This window comes from Pezoporus flaviventris, unplaced genomic scaffold, assembly GCF_033815535.1.
Source record: "Pezoporus flaviventris isolate CSIRO_AGI_PZ_B2104156 unplaced genomic scaffold, CSIRO_AGI_Pfla_v1 ptg000040l, whole genome shotgun sequence".
Classification (NCBI taxonomy): Eukaryota; Metazoa; Chordata; class Aves; order Psittaciformes; family Psittacidae; genus Pezoporus; species Pezoporus flaviventris.
The window spans coordinates 6,055,001-6,078,283 of record NW_026892588.1 but is presented as its reverse complement, the minus strand read 5'-3'; the positions used below and the strand labels follow the sequence as shown (position 1 = coordinate 6,078,283).

The following is a 23,283-nucleotide window of genomic DNA, read 5'->3' as shown; positions in this document are numbered from 1 at the left end:
AGTAGAGAAGGGGAGAAAATTCTCATAGCTGGACATAATCCAGTAGATAAGGGAACGGGAAATGGGCCTATACATCATCAAAAAGCATAGCAGGAGACAAATACTTTCACAAGAAAAAAAGGTGCAAAAGGTCAAAAGAATAGATGAATAGCTGTGCAAGAATGCAGGCAATGGGAAAGAGAATGGGAAAACACAGAAGAACAGGACAGAAAATGAGAGCCAGCAAAATGAACTGACCAAGCAAAGAGGTAGCAGTGCAGGGTCTCCATCACAGTACCATGAATTATTTTGAAACCTTGGTATCACAAGCCATTGCTGCAAACAAACACTTGCTGCAAACAAATGCTTACCACAACAAATGCAGAACCACGAATTTCTGTCACACTCTTCCATTGCTTATAAAACATTACAAAAAACACACATTGTGTCAGCTGCCAATATCAATTCCACTATGATGTTATTTGGTGTCATTGGCATTGAAACAGCTTAATTCTCACAAAGTAAAAGGTTTAGCAAAGACAAATATCACCGTTGATCCTGTATTACCTCTATGCATAACACGACGAGAATGCATATGTTCCAAGGCACTGCAAAGCTGAACAAAGTACTTCCAAACTGTTCTTTCAGGAATCAACCTCTTCTGTTTCTTAAAATGCTTAAAGAAAAAAGGATGGACACTGAATATTAAAATTTAAAACGTACACAAAACATCTAAAAAAATAGAAAATCCTTTATTTAAAAACAAAAGATGCTCCAAACTAATGAGAAAAGTTTAACAAAAATTCTTGACATAAAGCTTTTCCCTTAAATACTAACACATGTATCATCAATGTATGTGCTTGTCAACACAGAGACACACATGACATTAATGAAATCAAGCTGCTATCCCAAAAGAAATATTTATATGCTATTTAGAAATCCTCAGTGCAGGATTAATGCAGTCAGAACAGTCTAGCATAGAGTAAGCAGACACAGAACAAACAAAGGTCAGATACAAAGGTATGCGCCACAGAGCTTCCTAAATTAAATACTTCCTTACACCAACATGGATTTCCATGAGCTTATTTTCTAAATAGAAATGAAAAACAGTAGTGACCCATAAGCACAAAGGTCATGCAAGAAGAGTTTATCCGATTAATCTTGGAAACTTCTGCTATACGTAAAACAGGACTAAAGGAACTGTGACATTTCTGACAATTTCACAGATAGCTAACTCCTGCTCAAATATCTTCCATCCTGTATGAATGACCATTCCCAATCACTGGTCACAGTTCAATGGCCTGTTAAAGCCTACGTTAAACACAATTATGCTCTGCTACATTCATCTCCTTCAAATACTACATTCAGGGACTGGAATGACACAGTCCTCCAAAAATACCTACTGAAAACCTGGAATTCAGCCAATACTAAACCATTCAAGTTTGATCCCTCTAAATTTTGCAGCTAAAGGTAAGACAACTGAAAAACTGCTGCTTATTTAATCTCTCTTTTTAAAGAATTCCCATTTTGACAGATTTTTAAGTTAAATGCACAAAAGAAATACAACACTAATACTAGCAAAATTTTAGATGGAAAGCAATGTACTTAGATCTATTTTAGCAGCATATGTACACACACACTTCACACGAACACCCTAAGAAAGTTCATATAACAAGCATTTATTATGCTGGAAAAATAAAAATATTTTCATATGCTGTATTAAAATGTGCCACTGAGAAGTTGACAGATGCATCTACGCGTTAGAGATGCATGCAGGAGTATGAGAAAGATGTTTTTAAACTAAACATAGCCAAACGTATCTGTGATACAAAGGATCATAACATTTCACCGAAATGTGTTTAGTTATAGTGATTATTCAAAATACATTTTCATTTAAATGAGGTAAAGCATATAAATTACTTCTTTAAATATAATTCTCTTGCAGTCTTGGACTGAATCCAAACAAACCCTGTGTATCTGTTCTCCCCATAGCTGGATTTGCATATCAGAGGACTGTTTGATGTCAACAGGAAGATGGAGACCAGGTTTCTTTTCATTCAAAACTAAATACACAATACATGTAAGCATGTGCACATGAAAGCACAGTTGATTTTAAAATGCATTCTGAAATCATCATAATTATAACTAGGTACTTTATTTAAACATTCTGATTTTTTTTTTTAAATCTAAGTACAGTGATGCGCCACCATTAACAAAATATCTGAAATGGGAAGATTTTCCATTACAGATTTCCATTCCAATGTACCTAAAGTACATCAGCATCCTTTTAAAGTATTTATGTACAAGCATTCTTTTGACATTTTATTCATTTGCCATTTATAACACTGTAGCCGACTGTACACCAGAAAAATCAGCTTCAGTTTTTACAGTGCAAGCATTCAGTATAACAGTTTTTAAAATGTAGCCTCACTCTACTGAAGGCATTAATAATTTTGCATAACAACTCTTTCCTGACTGAAAGCATCGATATTAATCCTGTAGAATTTATCCATCTAAAGAGGATGTAAAAAAAGAGCTGCTAGATTTGCTAACTATGTTTAAACTAAACAAGAAATAAGTATCATTTTCTCTTGTGTAAGTTTGAAAACAATTATCTCTAAAATAAACTCACTGAAAATTGTTTTGTGTACTAATTAATTACACTATCTTCTTCCCTCAAAATACATATTCTCAATGTTTTCTTGAGCTGCTGTCCACCAACAGCCAGAGCAGTGATGAAAAGACTTTGCAAAACTAGCTACTGAAACAAATTATATGTTTCTAAGAAACAGTCCAGCAGGCAGAGTTAATTCTGAGAAAAGTCAATAAGGAAAAGGAATCCCATTCCTGATTAGAACTTCTAACAAGAAATACAGATCAATGGAAAGCATGGTCAAACCTTTTTTATGCCAAACAGCATAATTAAATTCATACATATAGCACATATTAACTGTATTGAAAGCAAGATCCTTTTCTCTCTCCTTCATTTTTAAATAGTCCACAATGCAAAATGCAGTTCTACTGGTTGTGGGGTTTGCCCCCTCCCTATGGGGAAGGCCAAAGTGCAGATGACATGATGCCAAAACAATAATTTTTAACCTCTACAGTAGCAGAGTGTAGCAGCACCACAAACAGTTAATGCTGAAACTAATTCTCTGCCTAATGCTGTAATGTCTCAAGCATCCCAAAGTCTACATAATCAAGCAAACTTATTAGTCATCTTCCACTATATAAGAGTTGCTATTACCTGCTCAAATTTGACCTCAGAGGAATACAGCCTGACATACAGCTTTCTGCGGCACTCTCATCTTCAACATTTCACTATTCTGCTTCTTCCACCTGTCCTGATGTTCCTCAAATCACTGACCTTCTAGGGTGTGACATTAAAAAAACATAATCCTGTTAGAGATGAAGCATCAGTCTCAACATATTTGAAACTGGGCAAAAAAGGAACTGCTTGTACATGTGCATTAAAAATTTGAGCAGTGTTGCAAGCTAGTGTTTTATCAGGTAAACACAGAATACCAGGCATGCTCAAGCAGCACACTATCTCCTAGCCAGAATTATTTGTTTCAAAAGACACATCCCACAAGGTTTCCGTCCCTGAGAATGGAATCTCAAAAAGCTACTTTGAAGAGTTTTCACAATGGCACTACAGAGGAAACTGCAATTCAGTCACTTAATGCAACTAGAAATTTTTGTGGTCATAAATCTGGTATTCAAACGCCTTAAAGAGCTTTAAGGTAGGCAGGTTATACCACCAGCTTGTCTTTTCGTCCCTTTTCACAGAATGAAAGAGCAGTTTGGTTATAGGAAAATGGAATTCTCCTGGGCTTCTTTAATGAATTACTACAAGAAAAGTTAAATATTCTCCAAATGTTTCCATCCTAGTTTAGTCAAACATAGTTGCCCCGCACCTAAACAGCACATGCCATTCAGCTTCTGGGAGGGATAAAAAAAAGTAAAAGGTAGACAGGGAAAAAAAAAGTTTTAAATCAATATAAAAGCATAGAATGATATCATACTGAGTTTCTGAAGATGATGCTTTAAAGGTCAAATTCCAAAAGCAAAAGTGACAGCAATTAGTAAATGGTCTTATCTAGACTTAACAAGCACAGTTCAGAGAATACTCTTAAAGGACTATGTTTGACTTTTGTAAGAAAACTAAGGATTTACTGCTGATGAGTAAAGCACAGTGAGCACGGATGATTTCAGTGCAATTGGAGACCTCGGGGGGGGTGGGGGGGAGGGAAGGAACATACTTTTATTAAAAAAAATTAAATAAAAATAAATAAAGAGAGGATTTGGAGGAAAAGTAAAATGAGAATGATCAATTCCTTGCTTTATTTATATTCTTTTTGCTTTCTTTCATGTTTTGATAAGAAACTTGATTGCATCTGCCTATTCCCATTACTTCACTTCCAGCTTACAAAACAACAAAGTGTTTTGCTTTGTTTTTGAGATGGGGGTGGTTTTGGCAGTTTTGTTGTTGTTTAGTTGTTTTGGTTTTTCAACAACCATACACTTGTTGGAATAAATCTGAACTTCATAAAGAAGAAAGCAACACAGAAAGGATTATTACAAGGAACCTCCAAGTTACACACAATGAAGTTCTGGCCACTTCTGCCTGTGTTTTCTTGGGAGTCATTTTTAATGTGGTCTACCAGAAAGAAGAGGAAAGAGTAGGTCAGGAAGCTGCAACAGGATATTACAGAAGTGTGAGCAAGAGTTCTCATTGTGAATACAACAAAAATAAAGCAGAACTGGCAAACGGTCAAAAGGTAGACCAGTGAAGATGGACCTCAACATCTCTGCACTTCAAAGTAAAGATCAGAGACTCATGTATATAGAAATTAAGTTTCTACATGGCAATTCCTATTTAAAAGGCAATATAATTCTAGTAGGAATGCAGCGTCCCCGGAGTGTTGTTTAGCTCTGTGTACTCATGAATTCAAGCTGCCCACCTCTTCAGACCATGATAAGTTTTCTGCCATTTTTTCTTGCTTTCTATGCAGAAACACAAATAGAACTTTTCACCACATCTTGATTCATTCATCCAGTCTGATCACAAGTTTGCCTACATTTCAAGAGTAGCAGCTGTCTCTTAGCTGTAAAAATAGAACAAATATTTAAAAAAATCCAAATTATTTGTCATCTACCAACTGACCATACAGAAACTATGAAGTAGTTGGCCAATAAAGAGACTAAAAAAGTAATTAAAAAAATACCTGGATGTTTTTCCACTTTTGATTTACAGTTGCTTATGTTAAGTTTTTCTCTTCCAGAATCCACCAAAAAAAATGCATTAAAAAAAAATATAGAATAAATTCAGTCTTTATCCGTTAGTGATCTTAGTATACGGCAAATAACTTAAGTCAACTGCACAAAAGAGTAAGACACAGTACGAAACCTAATGCACAAAACAGCATCAGAAGGGCAGACTAGTAGAATTACACTATGGTCTTCCCTAAACTAACTAAATAAAAAAACCCACCACAAACACACCAAAGAATCGAGATGGAAACGTCTTCTCAAACACAATCTTCTTTCACACATAATCAAAATAGAGACATCTACATACAAGAAATTGAAAGCCTTGTAAGAAAAACACAAGTCAAAATTCTCATATTTTCCTTTTTTAGTATATTCTTTTGTGTTAATAATCTATTAATGGGACTGTTAATGAGACTCCTGATTAAATGCAGATTCCTGAGAAAACTCTGAACAATGTCACTTATTTCCAAGTGCTTTTGCAGGGATTCATTTTATTTTTCCCTTCCAAATAGTCAACCTACAGCCACTCTGTTCCATCTAACATTTTTGCTCATGCAAAAAAGAGCATCCACTGTTTGGAGATAAAAATCACCTACTGAAATCAGATCTACTCACTGAGCCACTAAAATAAAACTTCCAGTACTGCATCATTTTCATTGTCTCTGCTGTCACTCATGAGTGGGGCTTCTTAAAACACACAGCCGTATGTTTAAATTCAACAGTATTTATTTACATGCATCTCTCTCCAATAAACCCCCTTTGGAAAACTGTAGAGAATACAGAGCTGAAACTCATGCTTGAATCATTAACTCTACTTCCAAATAAAAAGCAATAGCATAACACAGTAAATACACAGGCTACATTCTTAACTTTCTCTTTTTACTACAAATACAGCAGACAAATCCTTCTCTCTTCATTCTCATCAAGTTATTAATGTAGCACAAACACTGACAGTGCAGGTTTTCCAAAAACAACCATGTGAAAAACTAAACTCCAAGTGTTGTTGGCAGGGCATTTCTAACAAGAAAAGCCCATAGAACTATTACTTAATAAAATCTTTCCATTCTCCCTGCTCTTTAAGGGTTCATGGAGTCAGACAATTCCAGCACCAGTAGGCAAAATGGAAATACCACAAACATTTCTGCCTTAGTTAGAGCTATTTGAACAGTCTGTGTAATAGTTAAATGAAGTTTTAACTACTACACACTACTACATCAAGTTAACTTTTCATAGCTGACTGACATCACTACTCTCCCTGCAAGTACAACCAGTCAGCTTACACAATAGTTTCACGCGTGACGTCTGTGAAGGGGACTGCCCATGAGACAAAACAGTGTTGACAGACTAATTATTTTTAACAGAAAATCTGCCCACTTACTTTCATTGTTCCAGTGGCAGACACAGCCAACTGCTGATTCACAGAAAAAATAAGGTGGCTGCCTGGCACTTAACCCAACCTGATTACCCCACTGGTTATATACTGCAGGACCAGTCAGCTTCCTTTCCACCAGCACATGTGCCTAACTTGAACATGGCAAATCACTGCCGCTGCTCTCATTACAGTTAGCTGTGGTTGAATGCAGAGGTGACAGTCAAGCACCAGTCAGACCCTTCAGTAACACTAACACACATGTATGGGCAGCAAAAGCTTACCAGAACTAGCTCTCCTAGCTTTGCAGGCCTCTAGGCCTTGGCTTTTTTTTTTTTTTTTTAGGACTTCACAGCTCCATCTTCAGTAGGGCCATTTCCCTGTGAACATACAGCCCTCCCTTTTTACCATCTAAACTGTTAGCATATACACAAAGTTGAATCAGGATGCACTATTTTTTAGTTACCGTGGTAAAAAAGTTAAAGAAAAAGATTCTTAGCAGCTTCAATAAAGGCTAGTGGCAAAATTTAGCCTGACTGATTCAAAGCCCCTGGTTTCTCCTTTAGGAAAAGGCACATAAAAATAATTCAGCTTTGATCTGTAATTAGCACATACTGTGTTACAGTATCCTATTGTACCACATGCTTCTTGAAGCTACACACTATCTTTTGAAAGTCTTTTCAAAAACGAGGACACAAGCTAAAAGTAAAGGTGATACAGAATGTGAAAAAAACATTGAGAAAAAAATATTTTGACGCTTTTAACATTTATCAATGATGTAGCTTCAGCAAGGTGCCAAGCTGTTCTCCGTTACAAAACATAACCATATGCTACACAAAAAGACTATGAGTCAGGAGGCTTGGTACTGGGGTGGGGGTAGTGGGCTTTTTTGTTCTTTAAATAAAATCTAGCAGTCATGGGAAAAAAGAAAAGAGTGCAAGTGAGACACAGATACGGCTGAAAGCCGAAAGAACCACATTCCACATTTTAAAACTGGCATTTACAGACATGGATAAATCAGTACCATGACGAGAAAATGCACAAACATGAAAAAACAAAAAACAAAAAAACAACTACTTCAAAAATACTTTTTCCACAAACCTGATGTCAACTGTTTCAACATAAATACATATATAAGAAAAATCTCAGAATTAAAGCTACCGTAAGTTCTCCCCCTTGAGAGTGTGTGCCCATGGACGCAGTTTTCAGTTCAGTATTCTTCATGTCAAAGGACCCTTTTCTCATTCATTCATGACACTCAGCTAATGAGCAGCTTCAAAATGTCTCTAGGCTTTATTTACTGTGCACTATTCAAAAACCTATCATTAAATATAATTTCAGGGAGGGGTCTGGCTTCCTGGTACATATAACTGAAATATCGAAGTAATAAAATAAACTTGGTAAAGTTTATCTTCACAAACAGCCTTAGAAACAATGAGGTAGTATTATCCCCATTTTACAGATTAGAATGGGGGCAAAGAATTAAGATCAAAAGCATTAATTAATTCTAGCACTAATTTAAACACCTCCTTTTCAACGTACTTATGCTGCTTTATGACACAGTTCATCTTCAAAGCACAGTTTCCACTCAGAACAGAGGAAGCTGTGAACATTCAATACTTCTACAAATCAAACCCTAGAGTTTTATCTTGGATATCAGAAATACAGAAAAAGCAATTAAAATTCCCACCAAAAACCAGTAGCTGAAGTGGTTTATACAGTATCGCTTTGGAACAGTACCACAGACAGTAAGAAAGAATGGTCTTCAGGAGAGGATTCAATTGTATTAACCATGAAACCTTTATCTTTCTTGAACTCCCCACCTTGAAAACAACCACTGCAGCAAAGGCGGCATCAAAGAAGTGCATGTACTGCATCGTGATTTCTACCCAGAGTAGTTGCACCCTTAACACCAAATAGAGCAGTGGTTCTTCAAAGAAGACATAAACCTTAAATTTGCTGGAGTTCAAGATACTCGGCTGTAGGAATTTCTAGCCTTTGAATGTGTGGTTTCACAGATTAGTATTCCTTCCTTAGGTTATAAGCAATTCCCTAGATTCAAAAAAAAACAAAAATAACTACAGGAATTCAGCCTATTATACTGCTACGCACAGTTTACCAAAGCTAGTATCTTTACAGCCACAACTAGTATTGCAACTAACCAAGTAACTTGCACAACAGAGTACCATCCTTCAGCAGGCAATAGATGGGTACTGCCAGTGGACTTCATTCACATTTGCAAACAGCAGCCGAACAGGAATGCTCTTGAACCTTGAGTCCCATTCCACACTCAAAGAGGCAGCACGCTAGCGGACAGGTTCTTCATCGTGAGTAGGAAGAAATTCTTTACTGTGAGACCAGTGAGACACTGGAGCTGGCTGCCCAGAGAAGTTGTGGCTGCCTCATCCCTGGAACTGCTCCAGGCCAAGCTGGATGGGGCTTTGAGCAACCTGGTCTAGTGGAAGGTGTCCCTGCCTACGACAGGGAAGTTGGAAGTGAATGGGCTTTAAGGTCCCTTCCAGCCCTAACCATTCTATGATTTCCTCCATATTTGATCTGTAATTCCTACACAACCTGCCTCTTATCTGCCCCCATCCCAGACCTGTCCCTTTCCTATCTCTGTCGCTTAATCCCATTTTCTCCTTTTACACAATAGCATCCTGTTCCTAGCCAGTCTGAGTTACCCCATCCAGGCTCCCTCCCTGCTGGCAGACGGTTTGTCTGTCTGTAATATCCTTGCCCAATCCGTCTTGTTCTATGGCAACACACCAGCTTTTCTCTAATCTCACTGTGCTCAAGTCCAGTACAGGGACTCACATTCCATAGTTTCCCAACCCATTGCTTTTATACGCATTCTGTTACGACACAAGGCAGTAAAGTCTACCTTCTCTCAAAAACTGCTAACCAGCAGTCCACTTGTCTTCCCTATTCCCAATCAGGGAATTCCCCCTTAAGGATCATTTAGCTGCTTGTCCCAGCCTACTCTTCTGGCTGCCTAGCCTTCTGTCTTCTGTACATTCATCTCAGATTACTCCCTTCCCTGTGTTGCTAGAAAGAATAAATACTCCCCCCTGAGAGACAGGAAAGCTTCAGCCCACCCAAAGCATCCCGAAAAAGCTATTTCGAGCAAAACCATTAGAATCACCTGTACTATAGGTCAAAGCACTCATAGTCACTCATGTAGTATGCAATGCTGTCAGCACTAGGAGATGCAAGAGGTTCATGCAGCTCTACATGTACAGAAATTCTCTACTTTGGCTGCTATGCTCCAGCAATTTCTCTTAAGCACATATGAACTCTTATGTTGGAAGAATTTGATTTTAGGTGACTTTTCACAGCCATCATTGTAAGAAAAATCCCCTTTCCAAGTTTTCAGTCTGTTTCAAGGCACAAGTGACTTTCAATATTTCAGATACAATGGTTGTTATATTTAAAATAAATAAATAGAATGAAAAATAAACAAAACATCTCAAAACAACAACATGTTTTTCCTCAGCAGCCTACTAAATCACACAACATTTTTGGAAACACACACCCTCAAGCAGACAGCTGGCATGCAGCGTTTCAGTATGAAATTGTTGTATTTTAACAAACATTCTTAACGCAGCTAAATCTTGCCTTCCCCAACAGCAAGCAGAGTTACTGCCATGCTGCACACGTGTGCACAGCAGAATACAGCTTCTGCAACACTGCTGCTCAAACTACACTGGAGACATCATCATTGCCCCACCAGCCTTCCAAACATGAATGCCAGCTATCTCCTATGACTGATAAAGTTGTAAGTCAGTGTTTTGTAAGATAAAGAAACAGTCTGAAAAAACAAGTTTCCATTCTCAGCAAGATGGTCAGCTTCACTGCACCGAGAATTGTGAATCATGGGCCATTAGCATCCAGCAATCCAGTGCAGCTAACTTGCAGACAGAAAAAGTAAGTAGCTTCTGTAGCAATAGGTGCACCCTCCAACTCTAACGTGCTGTAACAACAGTGGGGCAAGCAGCACTGCTAAGGAACACAAAAGCAACTCATGGTGGAGTTTCTGACCTGCGCTATATCAACACCTGAGTTCAGAATGATGTGAATAACCCTCCATCCAGTGCTGTCCAGCCTCACAGACACCACTGAACACTTAAGATAGGGCAGACTGTACTAACTACCCAGTGCCCCTATGCTCCTTCCAAATCCACCTCCATTGCAACATCTCTATAAATCCCCAAAGGCTGCCATCTCACCCAGTAGCCACCTCACACAGTAACACGCTCAGGATGCAGTCACATGGATCCGGCAACAGTTATGGTTGCTTCACACAGGCAGGAACAGCACTCTGGGCTGGCAAAGCTGCCAATGGCTGAAGCTAAAACTGCTTCCATGCTTAAAAAAGGGCAGACTATTCCATAAGGCAGCACAGGCAAGTTAAGTCAAACCTGGAGTACTGCAAATTAGTTCCAAAACAAAAATCACCGCTAATGTATCTTAGCGTGGGGTAAAGAGGAAGGGTCTGCATCCCAGACCATGCAGAGAGGACAAATTGTCTGACGCAATTCCACATAGTGAAGCCCAAAATAACCACCACTGGTGAAACATGAGAATGCTAATCGATGAGATTTCAAACAAGTCTAAACAGAGCTCCAGCTACTGCAACAAGCAATTTAGATATGTGCCAGTTGCTTGGAAAGAAGTTACTCTCCCTGTATTTTAACTGTACTATAAAAACAAAGTATGTTTAAGGACACAGAATTCACTGTTCCCAACTACAGAAACCTGAGATACCAATGTGAACTTCATATTGAAGAGAAGTTTTGAAGTATTTGTCTTATTTTACAGAGCTATTTATAGGTTTGTTTGGGTTGTTGTTTTGTTAGGGTTTTTTTTAATATACACAAACAGCATTCTCTGAAGAGCAGGTGAAGTGGCTAGGTGACACTTTGTAGAGTTCACATTATTTGCCATTGTCGTGGTTTAAACAAAGTCAGCCATAAATCACGCAGTCGCTCTCTCACTCCCCCCCACCTTTTTGCCCTCCCCCTGCTCCCAGAGGGATGGGAAGGAGAATCAAAAGAATGCAGCTCCCACGGGTTGAGATAAGAACAGTTTAGTAACTAAGGTATAACACAAATCGCTACTGCTACCACCAATAATAATAATGATAAAGGAAATAACAAGGGAAGAGAATACAACACCTCACCACCAGCTGACCGATAACTTGCCCCACCCCGCCCGATACCTCATCCAACCCCGCAGTGCCCTAGCGCTTCCGGCTAACTCCCAGTTACATCCTGGGCATGAGGTGCTGTGGTATGGAATACCTCTTTGGTCAGTTTGGGTCAGGTGTCCTGTCTCTGCTTCTTCCCGGCTTCCCCTCCTCCCTGGCAGAGCATGAGCCTCACAAAGTCCTTGGCCAAACCAAAACATCCTTGTTATCAGCTCTGTTCCCAGGCCGAAAGTCAAACACAGCACTGCACCAGCTACCAAGAAGGAGAAAAATGACTGCTACTGCTGAACCTAGGACAGCCATTTAAGTTGACAGCGCTGTAAAGATATTTTTGACTTCACATAAAAGCTTTCATACTTGTTCCCAAAACATTATTTTTAAAATCTGTATGCCATATTCACTTTAAAATGTGCAGCATTTTGTGTGCTAAGAATATTTGCCAGAAAAATATATCTGCAGAAATTAAATAGATCTGGAAGTTCATTGCTGATTAAGACAAAAAAAACCACCACATTTTTGTGTCAATAACACCCCTTCTTATAAGCCTAAGAACTTTATATTTAATCTTAAATAATATGCTAATTATCCTGCAAAATAGTTCTAATTCTCTTGTATCAACATCTTCAGCACAGACTTCACTAACCAGTTATTTTTACTGAATCATCTGCTTATTACAGAAGAATTTTTGCTTTGCGGTGGTGAATGACAACTAATAGGAAAAAGGATCAAGCCTCAAACCTGCCTTTCAATGCATTTTTGTATTGCAAAAGGAGGTGGTATTACAAAGTAACAACAGGACTTCCCATGAACAACCCTCAACCTTAGTAGCCACGTACTATCACAGGCCATGAGCAGTTGGGAACTAGCACAATAGTTACTAATCATTTACTTGTAAAATCTTTGATGCAATAGGATTCAGCAGCCACAGATACAGAAAATCAGAAATTTTTCCTTCTTTCACCATCCCTACACACCATTTACACAGTACTGAGGTACCTACATATTCCAGTGCAAAACTGCAATTCAATCAAATGCAAGTATTTCCCCCTCACTGATCACATTTCCTGTTCAGTATTACTGACATGCCATGCCCAAGAATTCTACCAGATCATTAAAAGCTGTGAGATAAGGAATCCTCAATTTGGGATCCCCTCACTTCTGCAAATGGAGGCTGCACTGAAATTATCTCCCTGTGACAATGAAAAAAAAAAACATTAAAGTGAAATGAATTCAAACTGTGTATGTACATAGAACAGAACATGAGATAGAATGAAATTAGAGGTTTGTAAATGCCAATGCACAGCTGCTTTTTCTTCCTTTTTGTTTTTATCAACAGATTCTATGAATTCTGTTAGAATCCATATGAATGCATCAAATGATTTTCCTCAGCTGTCTACTCAATAGGGACAAAGAGAGTATTATTCACAGGTAACAAGAGGGATGGTACAAAAGCTGGGCAGCAAGGATGTGGTTCATTAAGGGAAGAACTAAAGAATTCATTAAGGTTCACTGTGAGCCACAGCTTTGTAAGTATTCTCTGATGTGCCAATAACGTCATAACAAATACCTAAGTAAACTAGTTAAGTAGTTTTCCCTCACATTAACATTGGTTTCAGTGTCACTCAAGCTGTGGTCACCTACAAATTCAAAAGTATGCTTGATCTTTTCTACAAATCACAAACAAGTCTGGCGCCCAGACACTCCTCTGAGAATACCTCCACATCTTCCACCCAACTTAGAACAGCATTCTAGCAAGAATGCTATAAGCCATAGCATGGTTTGTTTGTTTGTTTTAACAACACAACATAGCTACTTGTCTTAGTAGCGTGACAGGCAGCCATTCTGCTAGGAAGTTTCCACACTACCATATATCATTTATTTTTCAGGCAATTTTTAGAATACTTCTTTACAAAATGCAATATAACTGATACGCCCCACATTTAAAATTATACCATCCAAGCAGTCTACCAAGCCATTTCCTCCACCAGCAGCACGAAGACAGAGTGCATTGTGACACCTCATACATATTTAATAATAGCCTGATAAGCTGTCATTAACATCAAACAGCAATCCAAGTTTGCTACATTAAACATGATCCCTATGTTAAGAGGGCAATCACAAAGTGCCTCCAAGATTGAGGCTGTAAGAAATACCCACTGACTTGGACAATGAGGCCAACTGCACTGAAGAAGCCATTATTCACACACTGGATTTAAAAGGAAAAAAAAAATGCAGAGGAAAAAACCCGAGAAAGCAGAGGAAAAAACAAAACAAAAGCAAGCAGAGGAAAAAGAAAAACCTTCAATGGGTCATAAGACCAGACATGCCATAAGGCAATCTGTCACATAGTACTCATATTAATAACTGTTGTGTCAAAACTGAACATTCAAAAGAAAAGACAAACCTTCCTTTATGTTTTATGAAATGTTAGCCCACAGAATTAATAATTCATGAGATGGAGAAAAAGATCAGATTTGGATATAAATATTAACAGAATGCTGTCAACCTGTTAAGAACCAAATTTTTACTGTCCTGCCTTGCAATTATCAATCTAGAAGGGAGTATTCTTCAAAAGCTAAAAAAAAACAAAACAAAAAACCCCCCACCAATCCATATGAAAATCATTAATGAAGAAATTAACATTCTCCATTCATGTAGGTCCTAAGCAAAACAGCATAACTCCATCCTGTGCCTGGCTGTTGCTGAGTGAATGCTAATTGACTGGCATTATTTGTTCCCAGAGTTACCCTGCATTGACAACAATAACATTGGCATGAACACAGAAGAGTTCACCAAAGGGACATAGTTAAACCAAGACACCAAGACACAGTGCAAAAAGGGTAGGGAAAGAGAGCAGTAGTTGTCAAATGACAAACAAAGATGACACAGCTAATTAAAAGTTAGTATAAGTTTGAGAATACAAAGCTTATACACTGGCACTTGGACAAATTTTCACGATTAACTAGAACACAGACACTTAAGAACTATAAAAGAAAGCAATTAACCCAAAACATTTTGTTTTAAGTTCACTGCGTGTGACTTCAACCAAATATGAAATATATTTTCAGAATGTTTGTTAGTCTCAAGATAAAGAAATATTCAACTAGACCTATAAAATGATGCAGTTCATTTTAATCTTTGGTGCTAAAGTGGTTAGCAGTTGAAGTTCAAGATCTAGAAGAAACTTCTACCTTATGAAGCCAGCCCTTCTCTGCTTTCACCATCATTAAAAAGAATAGAATATTGGAAGACAAAACACAGTTGTGCTGAAAATCAAGAAGGCAGTTGAAATGCATTGATTTAAATGGCAGTTACAGTGCTTTTCTTTACAAGTTTCGGGTTTTTTTTGGATGGGTTTTCCTGTTGTTTATTTGGGGCTTTTTGTTTTCCTTTTGGGGTTTTTTCCCCTTCTCCCCAGCCATGATATAATTTTGGTCTATTTATGTCCCCATCTGCACCTACATTCTGGGCAACGGTGTTAAAAAATACTTCCATAAGCATCAACACTGGGGACAGTCAGTTTAAACAGTCCACTTTTCTCCATGGTTCCTTAAATTTTCACTGCATTTCACCCAGTCTTGAGCACACAGAATGACAATCCAAGGAAGCTGAACACTACAGGCTTTAATTTTTTTTTAAGTTAACACCTACCTTTATCATTCTAGAAAGATCTCCAGCATCTGCTAATTCCAACACTATGTTCAGCTCATTGTCTTCAATGAATGAGGCATAATACTTAATTACATTTGGATGATTCAGTTGCTAAGAAAGCAGAATAATAATGCACATTTTAGTGTACAGCATTTCTTATCCATCTGACAAAAGAAACATTCTCACTTAGGCAAACAACCCCCCCTTCAATCTATTTCAGTGTGACACAAGAAGTGGATGTTTATGAGAATCATTTACAGATAAGTATTTTTGCAAGAACATGATGGCATTTTAGAGTCAAAATCATGACTGAAGCTGCAATTTTAGAAGGATTTTGCTTCAATGTACCTATTCAATAGTATGCTTAACTGTTACCTGAAACACAAAGCCAACTTTTAAAATCAGTACTTTACTGTACACAGAACACAGTTATTTACAACACTGGGTTTTAGCAGAAACTTCTACTTTAAGAGTCACCCATTTTTTCTATGGGATTTACTTCACAATGTTAACTTTTAAAGCTATAAATGTTACAAGATACCTTAAGTGAAAGGTATCAAAACCCTACAAGTGGACACCTCCAGCATATCTATGAAAAACAATGTACTTATATGATGGCCACACATTTTTAAACAAGTCTTTTACCTTAAGAAGATCTATTTCTTTGATGCAGTCAGCACGGGCTTTGGCATCCATTAAATCAAATATCTATGCACAAGAGATAAGACATTTTTATTAAGTAATAACAATATAGCAAATTGAACAATCATTATGATTATTCCATAGCATCCATAAAGCAATCCGAGTTACGCATACTGTGGGCAAGACATACCATTGCAATAAGAAATACCCCTAATGCTTTGATGTACTGATTTCCTGCCAGATCAATTCTTCTAGCCCCCCTCATAGGGAACAAGTCCATTGTAAGTACAAGTTTCCCAATGACTAATTGCCACCTCTGCATATCTGTTCAAGCACACAGTAATAATTCAGCACATTTCCTTCAAGTTGTTTTTAATCCAAATCTCAGCAATTTCTCCCATTCCTGCCACACCATTATCACAAACTGATTCTTTTTAGTTATTGAGCATACCTTTTTTCTCTGGTCTCTTGCTGCAGTCTTCCTTTTCTATTCTAAATAATGCATATTTTCACTCACTTCTCTCAGGATCAAAATTGCACTGTCACCTCCAATTCTTTCTCTCCCATTTCCTTCCCTTCAGCAAGCAAAGTGACTTGGGTTTTGTAATTTGTTTACTACTGCACTTTCTTCTAAGCCCTCATCTGTCACCTTGACTTTTACAGCCTTTTACAGTTGGATATCTCTGCTCTTCATTTTTTTCTGCCTTCCATCTGCTCCAAATTACTCTGCAATGTATCTCATTTTTGCCTCCTCCGGTTAACCACATTGCATGCCAGTAATTTCATTTTTTGTTTGGAGTAACTTTTTCCTGCCATTAGTCTTTGTCCACATTCTACAAATCTATATTTAATCTACTGTCTATTTTTACTCCCTTTTTTAACCACCTTTGGGTTCCCTTCCCACCTCACTTGCTCAGATGTGTATCTTCACATACTGACACCAACTAATTCCCTTAGAAATGACCAAAATGTTACTTCTTCAAGGAAACCTTCTCCTGTCATCTGAAATTACTTTCTGAATAAATAAATCTTGATGAGGGTTTGTTTTGTTCCAGTCCTGTGTGGTCTGCATACTATTACATTTCAAGATACTCAGTTCCAGAGAAGAGTAAGAGACACGTACTGTGAGTTTTAGTAACTGCCGTTACATATATGAGATTACTTTTTCCAGTTGTATCCTTTCAATGCACATTTCTTTCTAAGATGGTCTCAAGATGTATTATGTGCTGTGAAGATCATTGGTACCTGGTTCCATCAGCTCAAAATGATCAAAAGCTCAACAGCTGACAACTTCCATTTCATATCTTCCCACTAACACCAGAAACAAAAATAAGGATTCACAGCACCAAGTACTGAATGTCTGCAAAGAAGTCACCTCTTAAACTGACTGCATAACTGCCCATGTGAGTCTCCCCAAAGAACATCAAACAAAACAGAAAGTCCACATATGATCTACTAAACCTCATCTTCATTTTCTATGTGCAGTAAGTTTGTCATTCTCCTCAAAGTCAAGGTCTAGGGATTTCAGGCATGGAGCACAGTCCTTACAGAACATACATGTGCTCTTGGCTAGCCACTACTTCCCTTCAGATATCCAATCTTTTGTCTTCAAAGCTGGCATAAGAAAAAACAGCCTGGACTGGATACAAGATTCACTTTGTGGCAGAAAGACAACTCTTAAGTCAAAAATTGAAATGCCAAGCTTGTAAATGGTAAGAAAAGGGGGATGAGGAAAGAAAGAAAACAAAGCTACTGACCAAGAAAGAAAGGGAGTAAACCATCCCACAACTACTGGTATATCAGCACCAGGATGATGGGAAGTAAACAGACTAAGCTAGAAGCAATTATTCAAGGACAAGACTGTAGGTAACATAAACACTTAAGCCTGAGAAGCACAGCAGGGTAAGACACAAGAAAGGAATGCTAACACTGAGAAAGAAAGCAATTTCAGATGTAGTTAAGAGAAAAAAGTTAGTGCTATATATGAAATTACAAGTATTAAAAGGTCAATAACACTGATGGAAAAGACAGAAATGTTTATGAATTAAGGCTGGGAAACTTAGTGATGGAGGTGAAGTAGACTGCATGTGTTACAGAACTCAACTCTGAACAAAAGGAGTAATAAAACATTGCTCTTTAACCTTTTTGACAGTAGATTAAAGTCCTAGTGTTTGGTATAGTCATGAAGAACTGTAATGAATTTTTATCAGGAAACATTTAGGAAAGTTCTAGATATAAGAAGCAGCACATCAACTGAGGAAGTACTTGGAAGGCGTCAGATTGAAATTGCCTTTCCCTGTAACCTAATAGACCAGGCAAATGGAAAATTGCATATCCCCTCTCCCAAAAACAGTCGATGAAGGTGCATACAGGGAAGCAGGGGAAAAGGGTCAAGTGTAGGGGCATGTCTTGAAGCTTCACACTTCTGCTAAGTTCCAGATAATAGCCAGACAAGAATATTCCTTATAAACGTTACAGACAACTCCAAACACACTGGAGAACCTAATCAAAGCTGCAGATAGAATTCTAGACTGAAAATTGACCACAGATTATCTACTTGTAACACTTGGAGAAATTAACCAGAGCACAATTTCAAGATTCAAAACCAAAAGAGCTTCACTGTGAAAACACGGAGCAGCTTGCACCTGTTAATGACTGTTCCAATATGCCAAGAGGCAAATCAACATACCTATAGTAAAAGTATTTCCCTACACACCTAAACAAGCAAATTTTGCAAGCAAGTTTTTGTCTAAGCTATGCTACCAACAGGGACATAAACTGGTACCTCTCATAAAGGAATAACAACAACAAAAATAAAACCCTAGATTCAAGACTGTGAAAGATTTAGGATTAAGGCACATGAAAGACAAAATTGTGTCTGTGCATTCTGGCTAGTATTCCCAGTACTTCTAACTTGTTATTAAACAGCCCGGAGTAGACTACACCAAGCAGCTGCTCTCATAAAAGGACAGACTTAAGTTTTATAAACCTGACTCCCCATACTTTTGCTATGCTTAATACGGCATAGTGGTAAAGTTACTCACTTGAGCTGAAGCTGTGACATTTGAAATGTTACCTGACTAAAATAAAGCAAGACAGAAAAAGTGAGTCTTACTTAATCCTTACAATCTGAACATTTACTGTATATCATTCTTGAGGCTCTCCATTAAATTTTGGCCTAGATCTAACATCAAAAGACTACAAACAGCATTTCCCAGAAGTCCAGAATTTCAGTTTCACAGACATTAACCTCCTCCAGCAATAAGGTTGGGGAGAACCACACACAAACCAAAAAAACCCTAAACAAAACCAAGCAAAAACAACTGCACCACAAAACCCACCAAAAATCAAGCAGTCATGGCCTCTGAAGAGCTGCTGCCCTGCCATATCAGATTCAAACAGCTTGCAGAGATTTTCTTTCTGAACAGATTATCTTTCCACTTTTCCAAATGGCTGCAGTTCAGATCAGAGGCCCCTGGTGTAATAAGCCGTGTCAGCTCACACAAGGAAGCTACTGTAAACGCAACAAGAAAACCTCTGTGCTTCATCACCAGAAGATGGCTCAACACTGAAGAATGTCTCACACTGAAAAACAGAAGCCACAGTGAAAGACTTTAAGAACATCCTTTCAAGTGAGTGTCAAAATTACACATGGCACCTGGCAGTGCTCAGCTTGTTTTGCAGGAGCTGCTGAGGACCAGACAATGGTGCAGGAGAAGCTGTCCTTTGCTTGTGGTTTACTGCCGGCTGGCTATTGATGTAACAATATGAAGGATGTCAGTACTTCCATTACAACTGTAGCAGCTTATAGCATTGCAAGCAGACTAATTCCATCTTCAGCTACTACTACTCAGCAAACCAAGCTGAAAGGTCAGCTTATGCTCCCCCCTCCCTAGCATGAGGGCCACACACAGATTTATCCATCTCCCACCCTGTAAAGATGGTACTGCCATTGCTGTTAGCAGGCCTCAGACCGCCACAGAAACCAACTGTCTAAGGACTGGCAACCTTTTGTCTGGACTTTTCTTGGCCTGCACTTATTTTCTGCGTTTGGTTTTAACTGTAGCAGCATATGCCTTGCAGCTGAGTGACTGACCTGCAACAGAGTCATTACAGTCAAATGATTTCTGCTTAACTTGCTCGTAGCTCAGCTTTGTGCAACTGCACAATCTTAAGGAAATTACAGCAGATACAATAAAGGTCTAACCAAACCAGAGTGATTAACATCTGTAAGCTTTTGGATCAGCACAAAGCATCAGCAACTGCCTGCTTGAAAGCACCCAGCATAATCCAATGTAGAGCCACCACCAGCATCCTCCTGCCAGCAGAGTTTAGGAGATGATGCTCCATACATCAATTATCAGAAATTAGCAGTAATTAGACTGCAAGTGTTAGCGTCACTGTAAATGGCTATCAATAAATACTGCTGCATTTTGATTAGACTGCTAGGGCATTAATTAGACTTACAATAAATACTAATTCATAACTCCACATGAGGTCAGAATCACAGAGTAATTCAGATTGGAGGTGTGTTTCTCTAGTCAGCACAAATTGTACAGTGTAATACGCTTATTTAAAATTGTAATTATTTCCCCCCAACTTCTGTTTTCAAGGACTACCATAAACATTTCTACAAACGAATTATGCTTCCTGTAGAAAATCTGATAATAAGCAACAAATATAGTAAACATGTTTATTATGTGCCTTTTTTCATGAAGGGTGTAATCAAATAAAATCTCATGGTAAGCACTATACTTTAGTTAGCAATCACCGTGAAATTCCTGAAAACAACTGGGAAAATACAGCTGAAGAGACTTGAGAGCATTTTTAAAGCCACGTTTTTTTTTTCCACTTAGCAAGAACGCTAAGTGAAAGAAAAAGTCCATTTTTAGCTGTCAGTTTTTCATCTCCTACCGCAATCAATCTCATATGAAGGCAGAGAAGTCTATATAGATACTTATTCCAAAATATCCCCCTGTGTGCTTCGCAACTAAGGAATCTCTCTAGCAACTTTGCATTGAATTACTTCTCCAGCACATTTAGGCGAGCATAGGTTATAACTTTATCCTTTCAGCATTCTAGAAATGTGAGATATAAGTACTGTCAAGAGATACTGGTATTTTTAGAATAGTTTCTAAGCTATTGTAAGATGCAGAGCAGGAACTGTCCCCTGTGCAGCCATGTAAACAAAACAAAGAGACTGCAATACATGAAATTAACTTTCTGAGTAAAGTTCTTACATACATCCTCACAAACGCAACCAGAGCTCGAGGAAAACTGTCTGCAGAGCAAGAAGGTATAGATTTAACCATCAGATGGAAAACAGCAGGCCTTAGCTTCTAAGTGTAGGCAGTATCTGATTAATTACCAGCTATGAACTTAACTCATCATCTGAAGTAACATGCCTAGTTGGGAATCTACTTGATTCCTCTTGCTCTGAAGTCCATCACTTTTTCAAGTTTTCCTTTTCAGCATTGAAAAGGATAAAGATCTAACCTCACCATTAAATACGAATTTTACATATTTCTGTTTGAAATCCTGTATAAAATAAAAATACAAAAAAGTATTTCCAAAGCAAAACACAAGCATGACTGCTGTAACATAAACCTGCACACAAGTAAGCAAAATAAAGACTTGACTGCACATAAATATTAAAAGATACCATACTGAACAGCAACAACTAATGTTAAGAGTATTTTGCCACCACAGCATTAGTGTGCTGAGACAATTGTGCTTCATAAGGTGTGAAACTACAAGTGCTTTCCTAAGATTAATTATCTCTAATTCAGGCCTGAAGTAGCAATCCACTGACAATGCACAATGAATAATAAATGTAAGTGCTAGATAAAAGGGTTCCTTGTCTGAATCTCTAACAGGGGCCTACAATTCCAGAATGAAACTGAAAGAAAGGTGGAACAATGTAAGGCAGAAATGTAATGAATTTGGAATTCTTTGCAATACACAGTTTCACATACTTTAAATTTGAGTAGCTAAGGTTTACTTAAAAAATAGCCCATAAAGTGAACTCATAGAGCTTTACACCCCCGACTTCAAATATTTACAACTTTTCTGCTCTTTAGCAATGCTTTGTGAGTGTTTACTCCAGTATCCAGCAGTTGCTTACCTCCCCCTTGGAAGTGACCATGGGATCACCCATGGCTCAGGATGCCACCCCATACCTCAGGGTCGTATTGATAGCTCTGTTGCAAGGGTTACCTAGGGTTACGCAGTAGCAAATATGTATTGCTTCTTCCTCTAGGATGATCTTTCAGCATAGTTTGGACCCTAGACTTGAACACATTACGAAACTTAGCAAGAAGCAATTTAAACTTATACTGCTGTGTTCAAAGATTATCTGTGGTTGAACTATCCTGATGTTTCTTTCACTCAAAAGTGTAGTTTAGAATTAGTGAAAGTGAAGTAATGAAGATTTGTTTTTTAATTCTCATTTCATTTAGGTAATATTTCAACAGCATCTCAGAAAACATGGAAAAAGAAAGAACCTAATTATTATAAATACCACTTCCCTAATTACAAGAAGGCAAGCCACACATGGAAGGATGAAGCACAAAGGGTAAGATGAGAAGACCCAAGGTACTATGTTGTTTATTCTGCTTACTAGAAAGGGACTGCAAATTAAATAGTTTTCCACACTGCTACATATCCTATTGGAAAGCAAATCAAGAATTCTACTACTTCATGTCATCCGGACTCAGAAGCAACTACAAATTCAGAAAGAGCGGTTTCTGTCACCATCTGCTTGTCCTTTCTCCAACAGCATCTTACTGCCACTTGCTTCTGCTCGCATTTACTTCCACAAACATACATTTTGTACACATTAATATAACATTTATCAATATTGTACATATTTCAGCCAAATAAAATTTTAATAGCTGAAAATAAACGTTCCTGTTGGAAAGCTTCATAAGAACTCAGAATTGGCAATCTTTTTGGCACTAGCAATGGCCTGAGATCCAGTAACTCTTAAAGAGAGGGCAACCGATGAATTCTAAGTCACAGCAGCCTTTGAAGGCAGAGACAAACATGGGGAACCACCACCCAAACAGGCCTAAGAGAACAGCTATACACCTAACACAGCCAAGAAAATGAAACAGGGACGGGTGGAACGGACACAACTTGCAAGATCAGAGAAGAAAGC

At 38.0% G+C, this 23,283-nt stretch overlaps 1 protein-coding gene across 2 annotated transcripts in view; it reads right to left on the bottom strand.

The window, feature by feature from the left end:
• Window positions 1-23,283, bottom strand: part of NEK7 (NIMA related kinase 7) — a 67,540-nt gene that overhangs the window by 21,850 nt on the left and 22,407 nt on the right. For both annotated transcript variants that reach the window (XM_061465576.1, XM_061465575.1), the window contains exons 4-6: window positions 16,128-16,190; window positions 15,483-15,593; window positions 547-655 (exon numbers count right to left, since the gene is read on the bottom strand). In XM_061465576.1, the coding sequence (XP_061321560.1) occupies window positions 547-655; window positions 15,483-15,593; window positions 16,128-16,190 (283 nt within the window). The remainder of the gene's footprint in view (window positions 1-546; window positions 656-15,482; window positions 15,594-16,127; window positions 16,191-23,283) is intronic.